Raw genomic sequence first — 15,605 nt, 5'->3', positions numbered from 1 at the left:
CAATGAACAGCTTCGTGTGTTGTAGAACCGTTTCAGGACCGTTCACAAATACTTATAAGGAAGTAACATGTTCTTTCGACAAAAGTATTAGCAATTGGAAAATGAAATAATATTGATACCGCTAAAATGTTGTTCTATATTTTCTTTAGTATGAAATAAAAAAATTTGGAAGTAATTTAAGTATTAAAGCAAATTTTACAACATAACCATCCGACGCACAAAAAATTAAGTCGAAACCCTTTTAACTTGATATTGACAGAAACTGTTTGTGATATAAAGGAATTTGTTTATTCTTTAAATTAATTTGTGATGTGTAAATTTATTTAGTACAATACCTTTCTTTTATACTCTGATTGAAATTATTTTTGACTAAACTAGTGTAAATAATTAATGACTGATGACTTTTAAAACGAACTAAAAATCATGTATAGCCCTACTTAATTTTCAGGGCATCCACACAAAATAAAATAAGGTAAGATAATTTTAAATTTTTTATATTAAGGTAATCCTTAATCACTAAGAATTAAAATTTTTAAAAATCAAATTTTATACTTCAGTAGGCTGGTGCTTAATCATCCATTATACAATTTAGAGTTATACAATATTGCTATCCCTAAATTGGGAATTTGTACTCCAATTTTTTCAGGTTATATTATCAGGTTACAATATTAATGCTATTACACGGTTGGCTCACAATTATGAAATTGTTACAAAGTTACAGGATTTATGAGCAAGTCCAAGCATTGTTCCCAAACAAATGACAGTCGAAGATAAGTTATTACCTCTAGCTATTTGGCTAATTAAATGAGAATCCAATAACTTTACCTCATATTTTTCCACTGACGCACACATTCCTTAAAACATTTTAAAATATAAATTTATAAAACCTATGGCGACAACATATTTTTGAACGCAGCTATTTTTAAATAAGATTTTGGACCACTTCAGTCAATTTCTTTTGTTTTAAATAAATTATAATGAGTACTTTAAACTAAATATGATGGACATTAAGAATAAAACATAAGTTATATATGTATGAGAAGTCTTCACCTAAATTTCACAAAGCAGCTTAGAGCATTTTCCTAAAGATACATATCAACATTATTTCAATCAAAGTGACTGGTATTTTGTATTTTTTCTTTATATATGTACCATGCATTCATTTTCGCTTAACTTTTAGCTGATAAAAGTTTCACACGAGTTACAATAGTGTACACAGATCAGTTTAAATGTATCTTTATCACATAAATGTGTTCCTACGTTTTGTTGGCATATCAGTTCAAATATTTATTTAAGCTGTCAGCTAGTCATTATTTCTAAATGTTAATCATACTCAAACCAGAACAACCTTTTTGACATAACAACAATACTGTGAAACAATAAACAATGAAGTATTGTTTGGGTGACACCAGTTTTAAAATATTCCCTCCTTTGTCCAGCTCCATGTTTTATTCTCTCCACGAACTTAAATTGACTGTGAAATTTGGAAACCGAATGTTTTTGGTTACGGGAGTAAATATTTAGTCATTATGCTGTTTTTCATAAATGACTAGAATGCAATGATGTATTGTAATAATACCCCCGTCGCAGCAAACCTGCATACTAAGCGAATTTCCATCTACCCGGCTTGATTTCTATTAAAATATTCCCTATAAATTTTCAGATTTATTTCCTATTTAAATAACATTAATTTTAGTGAGTAGTTAGGTTTGCTGCTACGGGAAAGATGTTGAGGTGTGTTTTTTCAATTGAAATATTGATAGCTTAGTATGAAATAAACCAAATTGCCAAATTTGATTAAAATATATCCATAAACAAGCAAACTAGAACAGTTTATTTTTTCTCCATAAAAATAACATGGGAATTTTAAATTTACAATTTTTTAATTTTCTCCGTAGTCAATGAACATTCAAAAACACTTCAATATACTAAATTATTTGTTTTTTTAAGCTCTTCAAAATGGTCTAGAGAGAAATTTAGAAATTTAATGTTTTTAGGGTCAAAAATGAGAAAAACCCATTTTTACCCCATAAAACCCCCCATAAACCCCTGATCCCATGGTCCGATTACGCTGGTTCGCGAACTCGTTCGAATAAATGTAGGTTTACACGTTTGTACCAAATTTCATCAAAATCGGATCAATTTTGCTCGAGTTATCGCGCTAACGGACACATATATAAATATATATAAATATATATATATATATATATATGAATTTGAACGGATGGTGTTTTTGGCCTCTGGGGACCTCAAAATGAAAAAGTAAATCGGTCCCGGGTCTAGGTCTTACCATGAGACCTACGGTAATAGCTTATTCCCTATATGGGAAATTCGCTAAAAAACTAAAGACTTGTTTTGTAGAAGATGACAGATAAATCATGGTATCAGATTTCAATTGCTTGTTTGATAAAATCGTTTTTTTTTTCTGCGAAATAGCATTAAACCTAAACCAGCTTAAGCGTGTCGCTAATGTTATATTAGACTTCATTTTAATCATCATTTACGTACATCAGTTTCTATCTTACAAATTGGTAATTGTGTGGGACTTTTAAATAAATAATATTAAAAGGATTCAAGAAAAGCCACTATTATTGTATCTGATCAGTTTTAATTATATTTTACTATTTTAAAAGACACCTTTTCAAAATTATCTCAGATTTGTATAGGCTTGGAATTCTAAATATTAATTCAAATATATTTCAGTTGGTCATAATTTAAAACAAAAAATATCATGAAAACTCACGAATATATTTTGTAGAAGATGACAGATAAATTATGATATCAGATCTCAATTGCTTGTTTGCTAAAATTGTTTTTTTCTTTGGAAAATGGTATCAAACCCAAACCAACTTATAGCATTATTAAACTACTAACCCTTATTGAATTTTCTCTTCTTTTGTGACTACAATTTTTATCAATATAAAATACAAGTCAGGCAATCAGATATTTAACATAGTTTTGAATTAAATTCTTGGTAACAACAATGTCAAAGGATTTATGCTCTCTAAGAGTTTTTTTATTAAGGGCGTAAGTATTTAATAAAGAAAGGCAAAAATAAATAAAAAGGGCATAAATATTTCAAATAAAATGTTTTTCTCGTTTTCGCGTTGCATGACTATTCCATTTGTTTAATCCCAAACCAATGAAAATGATTAATGACCCACTACTTGATTTATATCAAACTAAACTCTTCCTACTGCAGACTTTCAAGTAGATTTTTCAAATAAAATTAATCAGTTCACATAACCATAATTTTCTTACTCGGATTTTAGACCTCAACCAAATTAAACTAAATGTGTATATTTATGTTCTTTTATTAGTAATTAGTTGTGAAATATTCAAAAAAACTTCTTTAATAGTGTGTATGAGCTTGAATAATTTTTTTCTACTTTTGCCTAAGAAAGGAATCGTATACATCGTACAACGATGTGAAGATTGGTGGGTGATTTTAGGGGATGAGATTTTGAGAGAGAGGAATAATAATGTCTCCGATGTAAAAATACTTTAATAAATTGTTTTATTATCCCAGGACAAAATAGGAGCAGGTCTGCAAACTTCAACTTAATTAAAAATTACGTTTGCTGTTGACCTATTTCAACTCATCACAACGGATATTAATATTTGTTGACATATATCAATGAATACAAACCACTATATTTGGTCCTTCAACAAACTGTAAATGGTGTAGCTGAGACTTTATATAAATATTCATGTTTTAATTATCTCTCAAATATACGAATTTTTATTTTGGACCTTCTAATATCCCATCCTATTAGTCACTGAGTTCGCAAATCTTTATTTGCACACTCTAAAACTTATAATCATAAAAAAGGATAAGGTTTTTTTATTATTTGTAAAATTTTGTTTTGTTGTTGATTACTTTACCTAAGGCTATTCTCGATCTTCCCTGATGTTAAAATATAACAAAACACAGCTACTCCATAATAAAACAATCATTTTGGTAACTTTATAACTATAGTTATTTGTGTAACTAGTGGGCGAAGTAGCACTTTGCTGCACACGAGAGACGGCTCGTGTGGAAAATTTTTCGAGTGCAGCAAAGGAAGTTTGCACTCGTGTTACACAATATATTTTTTCTACAGTTACTATAAATCATATAAAAATTAGTCTTTCAAACACTGTACAACACGTTATTATGTTAGGTTAAATCCAAACATTGAACGAAGTGGGAAACGCTGCACCATCTGATCGTAGTCGTAATATATTTAAGTGTTGCCATCTTATTTTCAAGCGTACACGGATGTCGTGCATAATAAAAGCACACTATTTTGTGTTGTTTAGTTGGAATACTGGTGTGTGCCGAAGTAAAAACTGTGCGCCAAAGTAAGGCTTTCTGTACCATAATCTTTGCAAGGAAGCCCACTTTGTCGGGTGACTGTAGAAATAAATTCATTTTACATAAAGATCCGCTTTACAATAGTGTATTTAATTAATGTCATGTAAATGTATTGGATTACTTTATGAAACTTTAACTCTCTTAAATACTAAGAAAAGTACATCATTAAATTAACTTAGGCATACCAGCTATTATGTTTAGATTAATTAACACTTGCTCTTTATTTTGTGATACAACTGGACACGTATATAGATCTGACATTTAATAAAATCACGAATAAAGTAATATTGTTGAATAAATACATATTAGCTTTGACTATTGATACAACGTCAATGATATTAGTCAAAGTATAAAATGTGTTAATTAAGTTTTTAATTATGTTCAGTGGTAGAAACTACACTTAAATGCTTTTAGATAAACGTCAAATCGATATGACTATCCGTTACAGCAATTGAAACACTATTTTATACAATGAAAAGTGTAGCTGAAACCACATATACATTTTTGTTTAAATAGATTGCCCCCCTTTAAAAATGATTACGGTTAAATCAATTTCTGGGAAGAGAAAGATTAGTTCAAGGGTCTTGAGCCAATTGTCATCTTTAACTACCCTCATAGAACAGATTGCTGCTGCTTTATCTACAAAGCCTCCATTTGTATTGTCAATTCCTTTGTATACTTGAACAAAAATAGTCTTGCAATTAAAAATAATTACTTAAATATTCTCAATGCAAAGTAACACTGTTATTTAATTCCATTTGTCTATGGTATTATGCTATTATGGTAATCTAACAATATTGTGTAATTACTAGTTTCAGTGATTTTTAAAAATATAACTGGTAGTTTCCTGATAGTTTACGAAGCTAAATATGGATTTCGTACCCACAGAAATGTTTCATTTAAAGAAAATTGTACTAGCTTGGAACACCTAGAAGCGCAAGAAAGCTCTGACAATAGAAGGAATTTGATACAAAGAGGGGTGTGGGAGTAATATAACCTAGTATGGAAGGGGAAATGTTCGGTGGAAATGACTGAACGCAAAATTGGCTTTGCTGGGCAAACATACACCCCCAACGACGAACTGGCTACATGGACATCATTTTCCTGGGTTTTTTCTTTACCACTTTTCACTTGACAAAGAATTAAGTATAAAATTGAATAACAATAGTTAATTTTTCAATAGCTATTAATTGTCGTTTGCAATGTATGAAATTAACCGAATTATAAATTTATTTTTGTAGCAGTTAAATGTTGGTCACCATTGTCAACTATTGAACTATAAAACTCACGATTAATTTAACGTTTGTATTATTTCATGTATAGTTTTTGTATTGAAAATATATTTCTGCAATAATAAACCACTTTTTATTAAAATAAAAGTGTTAGGTACTGTGTAGTATTGTAAAGATTTAAAACTACTCATAAAAAGTACCAAATTTAATGTATATTTTCATTTATTGAAGAATGTTACCTTTTTTGCGAATTTCTCTATAGGGAAGTAGCTATTACCAGGTGGCACGGAAAGACCTAAAAACAGATTAAATTTTCCATTTTGGTGTCCACACGTTAAAAAAATGATTCATTCTAATGTGTATGTGTATATAGATAGATATATATGTGTGTTGTCCGTAAACAGATAATTCGAGTAAGGTTTGATTACTTATAAGGTATCATTCCTAGACTAAAAATAAACTCAAATATAAAGTAAACCATTTCAAAACCTAAAAAAAACCCATACACCTGAAATTTTTTATAAAACTATTTTTTACTTGTTCACGGTTTTTTAGTGAACTGAAATTATGCTGATACATTATTAACGCAAAGACCTTTAAGATTTAAAATCCCCGTGATATGGAGAAGAAGAAAACAGTTTTAGTTGGCTTGTTTATGGATATATTTCGATTAAATTTCTGTATTCTACTCGGTTTACAATTATTTTCGTATTTGAAGAAACCCCAAACCCCACCACTATGTCTTATATTAGATTCCGTATTCCTTGTGTGTAAGACACATGTGTTTCGAGACGTGTTTGTGATGTGAGCCATTTATCTTGGTTCTTTCTTTTTGTCTCTCATCCATGTCAACGCTAAAGTGTTCTACAAAGAATAATGGTTACCAGAACATATACTTACATACAATAGAATGTTTAAGAAACAATACAAATAACATTTACCCCATGCTGATCCGCAGCATTGAAATAAACATCCTATCCGAGAAATAATCAATATAATTTGTGATTGAGTAGTACAGTATCTTGAACTTAATTGATTAAAACTACCAATAGCTCAAATTAAAGCCTATGATTTACTGATTATTTTGAGCCAAAACATTTAAAAACATAAGCAATACTGGAGCATTGAACTTTAATCATATAAAAGCCTCGTAAAAGTTTTTTTTTCACGTTGCGTTTGCTTGAAACTCGTCCGATTTGAATAAGATTTCACTGAAGGTTCATAGACCAAAATATATAGGATTTTATCATTATAACTGGTGAAATAGTCTTTAATTGAAGTAAGAATTTGAAATCAAATATGTATTTTGGTCAAGTAATACAATATATAAATACATGCCGATGCTTGGTGTGAAATTTGTGCGTGTATACCTTCAATTTGAGACCACAATCATGAAAATCGGTCCGGTAGAAGAGCTAAACGAACTCGGCAAACAAAAACTAAATATTTGTATATATAATATTACGTCAAATACAATGTTCAGTTGGAGATTACATTAATTATAAAATGAAATTGGCTTGATTGTTTGTGTAACTATGCATTGAGTACAGTATTAGGCCTATACTAAAAATTGTACGGACGGTGTGGATTATTTTTATGGTTTTATAGCTTATACATTTGTTAGCTACTGCAAATGTATGTTACTAATGATAATGTTCTTAAGTGATCGTTCGTATAAACTATTTATGAGTGAAATCACAAGATTATGTTGAACGTTTCCATGATGCAGTTAGAATTAAATTGAAATAAATTTAATGTTTTCAAAGATAACACTATTTTGTTTACTTTTCTTTCACTACGCTTCTCCGTAACTCCGTTGTTATCCAACCAGAACGTATCCTTTAAGCAAGACAGATAACAGAATTATCCTTCTTGTAAGAGCGAAACAGGACTGCTTTATAAGTGGTGTCTGTTTTAGTAATAGTTAATTTCTAAGTGTTCTTTTTTTCAAACCTATGTTACTTTTTCATTTATTACAGGTAAAAAGGTAAAATATTGATTCGAATTGAATATTAGAGTAAGAAAAAGTAACAAAATGTATACACGCTGTTATTTTGTAAGACATTTTTCAACGAACAACGTAATATTTGAATTTTCAAAACATTGCTAACATTATCTATCAGCTAACATACATAACTTGATATAATATTCACATTAAAATGTCAACAGTTTGTACAGTATAAGTCTTTTTGCATTTACCAAGGTAAATGGTTTAGTTGACTATTTGACGTGGTTAGTACATTGAATTATGAAGAAACCAGTTTTCTTACATCTCAATAATTTATTTAGTGCAATATATTTTGCTGGGTACAGACTTTATGGTATTTATATATATGTTTTGAGTTAAATACTGAATTAACTGCATTCTATTGCAATGAAACTAACAATTTAATAAAATTGTCTGAAAGAAACCCAGCTCTTTGACTCGAAGCACCATATTGTCCGGATTTTCTATTATCCTTGGTCTTAAAGAAAGAGATAAGGATAAAAGGACGAGACCAATCAACCCCAATATCTGACCAGATTGTGGCTTTATATTTGATTCTATTGGCTGGTTGATCTTGCAATTGGTTTTAGTTTTAAATTTTTATAAATCTGAGTGATGGTGTCTGTCTGGGTGTGCGTGTGTCCGTTAACACTAACTCGAGTATAAACGCATTTTTATTAAAAACGTTTAAATCTACGTTTATTTTAATTATTTTACCAACTGGAATAATTGGACCATTGGAACAGGGTTAGTGGGGCAAAAAAATTGGCTTTTCACATTTTTGACCCTCAAAACAAAAAAGGTTGCAATTAAATTCCAGGCCACTTTGTAGAGGTCAAAACATCAAATAATTCATTTTATTGAAACGTGGTTGTACACTTTTAATTTTAAATTGTTATGATATTTTTCAGAGGAATACGAGTATTTTAACTGGGCAGATTTATATATTTCATACAAATTGACATTTTACACAAAGCACACACTTTATTACCTTTAGCAGCAAACCTGAGTAGTCATTAGTTTATTTTTTAAATTGTTGTATACATTAAACAATGTTTTCCATCATAGTAAGCATTTTTGCTAGATGCCCTGAAGCCTTTGTTCTCTCTGTCTCCATTGTTTTAGCTCCTTAAACTTGTCCAAACTAAACTTGCTGAAGAATCTTGTGTTAGCTTGTATGACACTTATGGGAGAGATACCTGTTGGGAAATAGATGTGTTAGATTTTTACAATTATTTATGCATCAGTTGGCTTTATAATCATTCAAATTAGTCATATGTATAATATTCACTCGTAAAACAATATGTTCACGTAAATTATTTCATTTATGTGCGAATAAATAAAAAGTATTGTTACAAACATGATGTCTATGCAATAATGCATAGTGGTCGCCTCGTCGTCGAAAACTCGACCAAATTATGTATTGTGCAATCTTCTCTATTTTCACCCAACACAGTAAATAAAATATGTGATTGTAATTTCTTGATTTTTTTCCATTTGTTTTTATTTTCTGTTTATATTTTTTTGTTGCTTCGTCACCAGCATGGCAGCCCATAAGACCCATGTAATTTTTTTCAAAATTCAAATTAATTTTTTGTGTTTATTTTTGAGCTTATTTTAATTTATAAAAGGATTCTGCTCATCTACAGACAAACATCTTTCTAACAGTATGCGTAGATTTTCCCTGAGATGCACACGAGTTGAGAAAAAATGTTTTCAAGAAACCTGCTTGCTAGGATTATTTAAATTTAACAATAATTGATAATATTTCTTTACCCTTAAAAATGATCTTTTACTACAATTTCTTCAACTAAATATTAACCCTTGAGTATTTAAGAAAATTGAATAAACTTCTAAAGCTGTATAGAGTACTTTTAATATTTGAAATGTTAATGTGTTGTACAGCGTAATCTAGATTACAAATAGTAGTGCCTTTTGCAGATTTGATATTACTGTAATTAATGTGTACGGTTTCACGGCAGAAGGATCATTAGTTATAATCCATCATTAATAATCATTACTAGTTTATAAGCGGTAGAGACTTTACCGAGTTGCATTGCGAGTTTGTACCTAACTATTTACTGTCTACAACCATGATTACATGATGAAACATTGACGATAGTATGTCTGTATGCATGCTTGGCAACCCTCTTAAATCATTGAATTGTTTTTCCCTGAATATGTGTTAATAGTGGTTTAGAGTTTAAACGAATTTTTATAGTTTAACTTTATTTGTTAAATGTTTTGTTCTCAGTGGCGACAGCAGATCAACTCTATATACGAGACAGGCTACCTCATCTCCCTCGTTGCCCTTCTACTGTCATTGGGGATACTTTCATACTTCAAGTAAGTATCTGGCTGAGATACGTCTTACATATAGTGTCATGTTTATAGTCATACCTCTACTAATATACAATTTAGAGTTATTACAGTAGACTAATTAGACTTTCAGTAGACTTAGATTATCAAATCTAATTAACCTACATTGTTGGTTTTGGTTCATGAAGATTCTATGAATTTCGTTATGGGTACATTAGGAAACCTGCATTATGAGTTTGTCCACTAGGCGAGTTTTTAAACTTGCTAGGCCTCTATGGTAACACATTTAAGGTAGAACCTTAGTTGAATAATTTCATTCCTAGACCACATTTCATGCGTCCCTGACAGATCATGGAATTTACTTCAAGAAATGTAAAATCATCTAAGCATCCTTAGTTTTAATGGAGTACTGTATGGATGTGTGAGGTGACTACCTCCATTCATTCTTGCCTTCAAGCATCACCAATACAGATACAGACCCACTGTAAAGGAGAGACCCTTACTTTGACAAAGCATAACACTTAAAGAAGAGGTGATGAGCATCGTTGCCCTCCTCCAGGCAGAATGTTAGGTGATTCTACCCTACCTATCCGTTGAAGGTACTTCTTAAAATTCATGTGACTTGTTAGGAATAATTGACACAGGTGTAGATGTCAATAAACACATAGCTGCAACCCATTTCCTAACGACAATCATCGCAGATGTAGTATACGCGACTCTAGGTCCACCCTCTCTGGTCCTCACAGGTTCAAAATTAGGTTCAGGATTATCCCAATAGCACTACAGAGTCTCCGGTTCAGCTATTCCAGAAGAACTGCCTCTCTTCCAAATGTTGGGGCAAAATTAAAGGAATCTGCACTAACTTAATTCATTGTCTATCAAAGGCAATCAAATCAAAGAGGGAATCAATTCAGCCACAACACACCCATTACAGCTTGACCAGAATCAGAGCAGTAGCTCAGGCTACCTTGAATGCAGCCCTGTGCTGAATGGAACAACTTCTATAACTTTGTTTCTCGACTTTCTCAGTGACCGCTTATAATTACACGCCATACAGAGAACAAAAGTACCATATGACCAATATCTATTGCTAATCTATTTTCATTTCTGTTAGCAGAGATAAGCCAATCGATAAAAAATGTGGCTACAGTAGACTCCCTCTTATCCGGACACCTTTTAACCGGACATCGGTTTAACCGGACTACACTTTGTGGAAATGACATCTCTTTAACCGGACAACGTTTATCAGCACATTGGTTTAACTGGACTAGATTGGCAGGAAGTGGGCAGTACTGTTACGTCTGTTCTCATGGGAAAGATTTGAGACCAGTGATCACGTGTCTTAATACAACGCTCCCCTAAATTTAAGTCGAATATCACAGTAAACTGTCTGTTTTAACGAGTTTTTGGGGACGTCGGTTTAACCAGAAAACCCGTTATCCGGACTGGCCTTGGTCCCAAGGGTCCGGATAAGAGGGAGTCTTCTGTACTAACTCCCTCTGAGATGAATGGAGACTATAATTTTAATTGGCAAACCCAAGCACTCATAGGTAGTTAGTACAATTCATAATACATCTTTTTAAACATATATTTTTTCATATTCCTAATATTGATGTTATTATTGTATTATATTATTTCTATCAACACGATTTAACTAGTTACTTCATGTTCCAGATCACTAAGGTGTCCCAGAATAACCCTTCACATGAACCTGTTCACGTCTTTCGCAGCAAACAACGCACTGTGGGTTATGTGGTACAGACTCATTGTGCCATACCCTGACACCATCATGCAGAATGGGGTAGGTTCACCCGAAGAGAAATACTTTGACGTATGGTTGCACATTGCCATTATTTGTTCAGTCTGTTTCAAAATTCAATTTAAAACTTATGACTCTTTATATTTATGGGTTGATAATTTAGCCTAGGACTAATAATATGATCTGCTATTGTATATCGTCTTAGTCCCATGGTGAATTGTTGTCTAAAAAGGTGGTTTTGTTTATATTACAGTAACATAAATTAAAATATTTTTTTTTTCAAAGCTTGTTTTTTAATTTGCTAGGTCATTATTTTGTAGTATTTTACATTTTTATTTATATTGCGTGACTCGAGACAGCGGCTATTTCATTATATGAGCTATTATTAAAATATTTTACCAGTCTTAGTCTATAACCTTTAGCGTTTATTTTAAGAGTCATTTTATACAAAGCTGACAAGTAGAATATCATGTCAATTTTGCTTAACTTCATCTTCAACAAGTCATTTAATATAGTTACAGTTAGTTAGTTGTTCGTAGAGTCTGACTTCATTTAAGCAGAGTAAAGTTGTTATAATACAATTATAAATTGCTTCTTACTCACATAACACATCAAGTTTAATTATTCATTTTAATTCCTTTACAATACTTCTCTATTTCTGTCACAAGGTGCTTTGTACTTATTATACTGTGCACCATCCCCTAAACATTTCAAAAATATTATACTTAATCACGATTTGACCAAATATGTTCAGAACTCTTTCTCTGAGACCTTAAATTGTTTTCTCGTTTGTTTTATATTCTTGTTTATTTGTATTATTGTTTACATTATTAATTAACTATACCTTTCATCATCTATAATACTCATTCTTTACAACAGCTATATTTTTATAGACAAAAATATTTTAAAACACAAGACCTCAATAGATTAATTTAAATAATTTAATTTTATTATTTAGGATATTTACATAGCTTCATGGATCGGAGAAGTATCAAATATTAGTTCTATCCAAAGTAAAATCCACCCTCGTTCCCACCTTCATTTCCTCCTTCATTCCCACCTTCATTCCCACCCTCATTTTCACCGCTTCTTCGCTCTATCAGTGTTGACTGTGAAGGATCCTCCGAACCCTGAGGATCCTGACTGCCTCCAGGGGTGTTTTCTTTATTCTCGTTTCCCTGGTTATTGCCGTGTCTGCGAGCTTGTCTTCTGCGATTTCGCCTCCTCCTAGTTGAGCGCTTTCTACGTCTCGCCATCATATGTTCAAGTACCATTTTCACCAATCTCTTCCTCTTTGTTTCTTCCCTTCGCTTCACACTTCTCCTTCGTCTTGCTACCATCATTATAGGCGATGATGGCGAATGATTCAATGATGAAGGATGGATACGATTATTTTTCATTTTCAGAAGTCCTTCTTTCATTGCCAGTTTCAAGGTCGGTCTGTACTGTGACGGAGTTTGAATGCCGTAGTTTGCATGGAGATAATCTTTGATGTCGGAGAGTCGGACCCCGTTGTCAGATCTCAGGTGGTGGACGGCAGAAACAACATCTCGCAGTTTTGCTCGCCTCATTTTATTTATTTTAGTTTTGGTTCAACACAAAAATTTTGAAATTTTGAATTTGGAATATGTCTGAATAACTTTTGGTAACCTAGCTACAATAAATATAATAGTGGAGATAGATAATATGTATGTTATGAAGCATTAAAGGTGGATTGTAATGAAACATTTATTCATTTTTATGAGTTGTAACATTCATTATTGACTGTAGGAATGCTGACAATTCACTTTTCAAATATAGAAAAGATTATGATAAGAAAATAATATCTGTGAAGAGTTACACTGACAAATAATTAGAATATTTTAATGTTAAATTTGTATGAGCTCCAATATTGCTTGTTAAAATTGGTACCTTTCTTCAGTAGCTCAACATTATATCAAATAAACCCCCGAAACAAGATTCCATTGATAATAGAAATAAAATTTCAAATCCCTGATGTTCATCCATGATAATCTAACCAATAATACATTAACGCATTCCAGAAAAATTGTTATGCTGATCATCCATAACAAAAAATCTGCCATTTTTTCTGTAATGAAACGCATTAAATTATTTTGGTTTACTTTTGCTTTTTTTCAAACTTAAGGATTTATTTTACAAAAGGATTTGTGGGGTATAGCAGTTTTAATTTTATAAGGGTTTATTGTAATTTTTTATAGTATATCAATTGCATAGGAGAATATAAAATACATTTGATCACTCTATACATTATTTCTATGAATTAATCGAAGCTAAGGTGCAAATTATTTAATTTCTGATTATTTAATAACTGAACAAACTCAACACTCTCATCGTTATATATCTTTTTTTAATTTACTTATAAAATACTCCATCACACAAAAGGGGAGTTTTGGAAGCGCCAGCATTTTAAGAGGTACAAATCTAGATATGCATGATAAACAAAACATCTCTCATTACTATTCTGCCTGTGAGGGTTGTGTTGGGAATTATGTTTTACAAAGTCCTAGTACACAATGCTTAAACTACTTCTCTTTTGTTTTTTTGTAGATTTTTCATTGATAATACTTTTTCCTTTTTGCTATTAAATTGTAGGATTCAAAGCTGAAGCCAGTTTTGGAATTTAGAAAATCTCTCATATGAGCCACTGAAAATGTGTTGTGCTGTAAAATATCATTTTCTCTTTAACCAACTATTGAACATACATAAATTAAAATAATAACTAACTTATTACTTAAAATGCAGCATAACAATTTTATGTCCCCACAGATTATCTTAAGATGAAAGAGATAAAATTGAACTCTTGGCACACTCCATAAGAGGGTCCACTCATGTATTTTCTCAAACTAGAGCTCAACAATTCAGATTGAATGTCCATTTCATTACGGTATTAAAAGTTAAAAAATATTTGTTTCGTCAATCAATATAAGGTTGTGGTTTTTAACTGGGTTTAGCTAAAACATTAAAAATTACAATTAAAATACCTTGGCAGAATAATATTTTTCCACGCAAAGTTTGATTTTCGCCAATATTATTTCACAAAAAAACCAATAATTGTTACGATAACAGTAGGAAGTGTAGCAGTTATAGAATAGCTTACTCAGAGTACTCCCTATGGTAAAATTATGAATGGAAATTTTTTATTATAAACAGAAATTGTACTACCCTATGAGAAAAAAATTACAGTATATTTTAGCTGTCAATACCTGCAGCATACATTACAAAAAGTATATATTTTTTGTTTTAACTTCACACAAGTTCAACAATGGTTGAGATTTCAGTAATTTAATATTCTTATTAATAAGTTTAAACATGTTGTTGACATCTGATTTCACAAATAGACTGCAAACCAATGATAGATAGTGATTACTGAGAGTGTAATACAGATGTTTTGTTTGGGTTCATCGTGACAACCCTGCTTGATTAATGTTCCTTATCAACACAATATGGGCTTACACGATATTAATCCTATCAAACAGCCCAGCTGTGAAATTATACTGGACTTCCGTTGATTTATTATATATTCATGAGATTTTAAATCTCTGTCATTAGTCGCTATAAAATGTATAGCGCCTAGTACTGTTGCAAATGGGGAGTGAGCTGGTCTAGTGGTAGAGCGCGGAGCTTCGGTGCCCGAGGTCAAGGGTTCAAATCCCGCCAATGACCAATGGATTATATCTATGTGATAATGCCGCAACCCTCTAAGGACTAGCATGAAGTAATGTGCAAAACAGTTACGGGCTAGAACTAGCGTCCTAGGATGTGAAGGTGTGACATTAAAAAAAAGTACTGTTGCAAAACAAATTTATGACCTAGAGTTGTAGCTTACTGTTAACAACATAGTAGCAAACAACAATGTGATCATTAATGATTTTTTTAGCTGGCTAGGAATAGATTTTTGTCTAAAAATATTTTTCACGTTCCATATAACAA

At 31.4% G+C, this 15,605-nt stretch overlaps 1 protein-coding gene across 4 annotated transcripts in view; it reads left to right on the top strand.

Moving 5' to 3' along the window:
* LOC129004136 (calcitonin gene-related peptide type 1 receptor) overlaps positions 1-15,605 on the top strand; it is a 235,507-nt gene that overhangs the window by 206,575 nt on the left and 13,327 nt on the right. For all 4 annotated transcript variants that reach the window (XM_054432572.1, XM_054432573.1, XM_054432569.1 and 1 more), the window contains 2 exons: positions 9,831-9,922; positions 11,570-11,700. In XM_054432572.1, coding sequence (XP_054288547.1) covers positions 9,831-9,922; positions 11,570-11,700 — 223 coding nt within the window. The remainder of the gene's footprint in view (positions 1-9,830; positions 9,923-11,569; positions 11,701-15,605) is intronic.

This window comes from Macrosteles quadrilineatus, unplaced genomic scaffold (genome assembly GCF_028750875.1).
Source record: "Macrosteles quadrilineatus isolate MER2022 unplaced genomic scaffold, UCM_ALF_1.0 Scaffold_9__3_contigs__length_116548681, whole genome shotgun sequence".
NCBI lineage: Eukaryota > Metazoa > Arthropoda > Insecta > Hemiptera > Cicadellidae > Macrosteles > Macrosteles quadrilineatus.
This window is presented reverse-complemented; position numbering and strand designations above follow the sequence as displayed.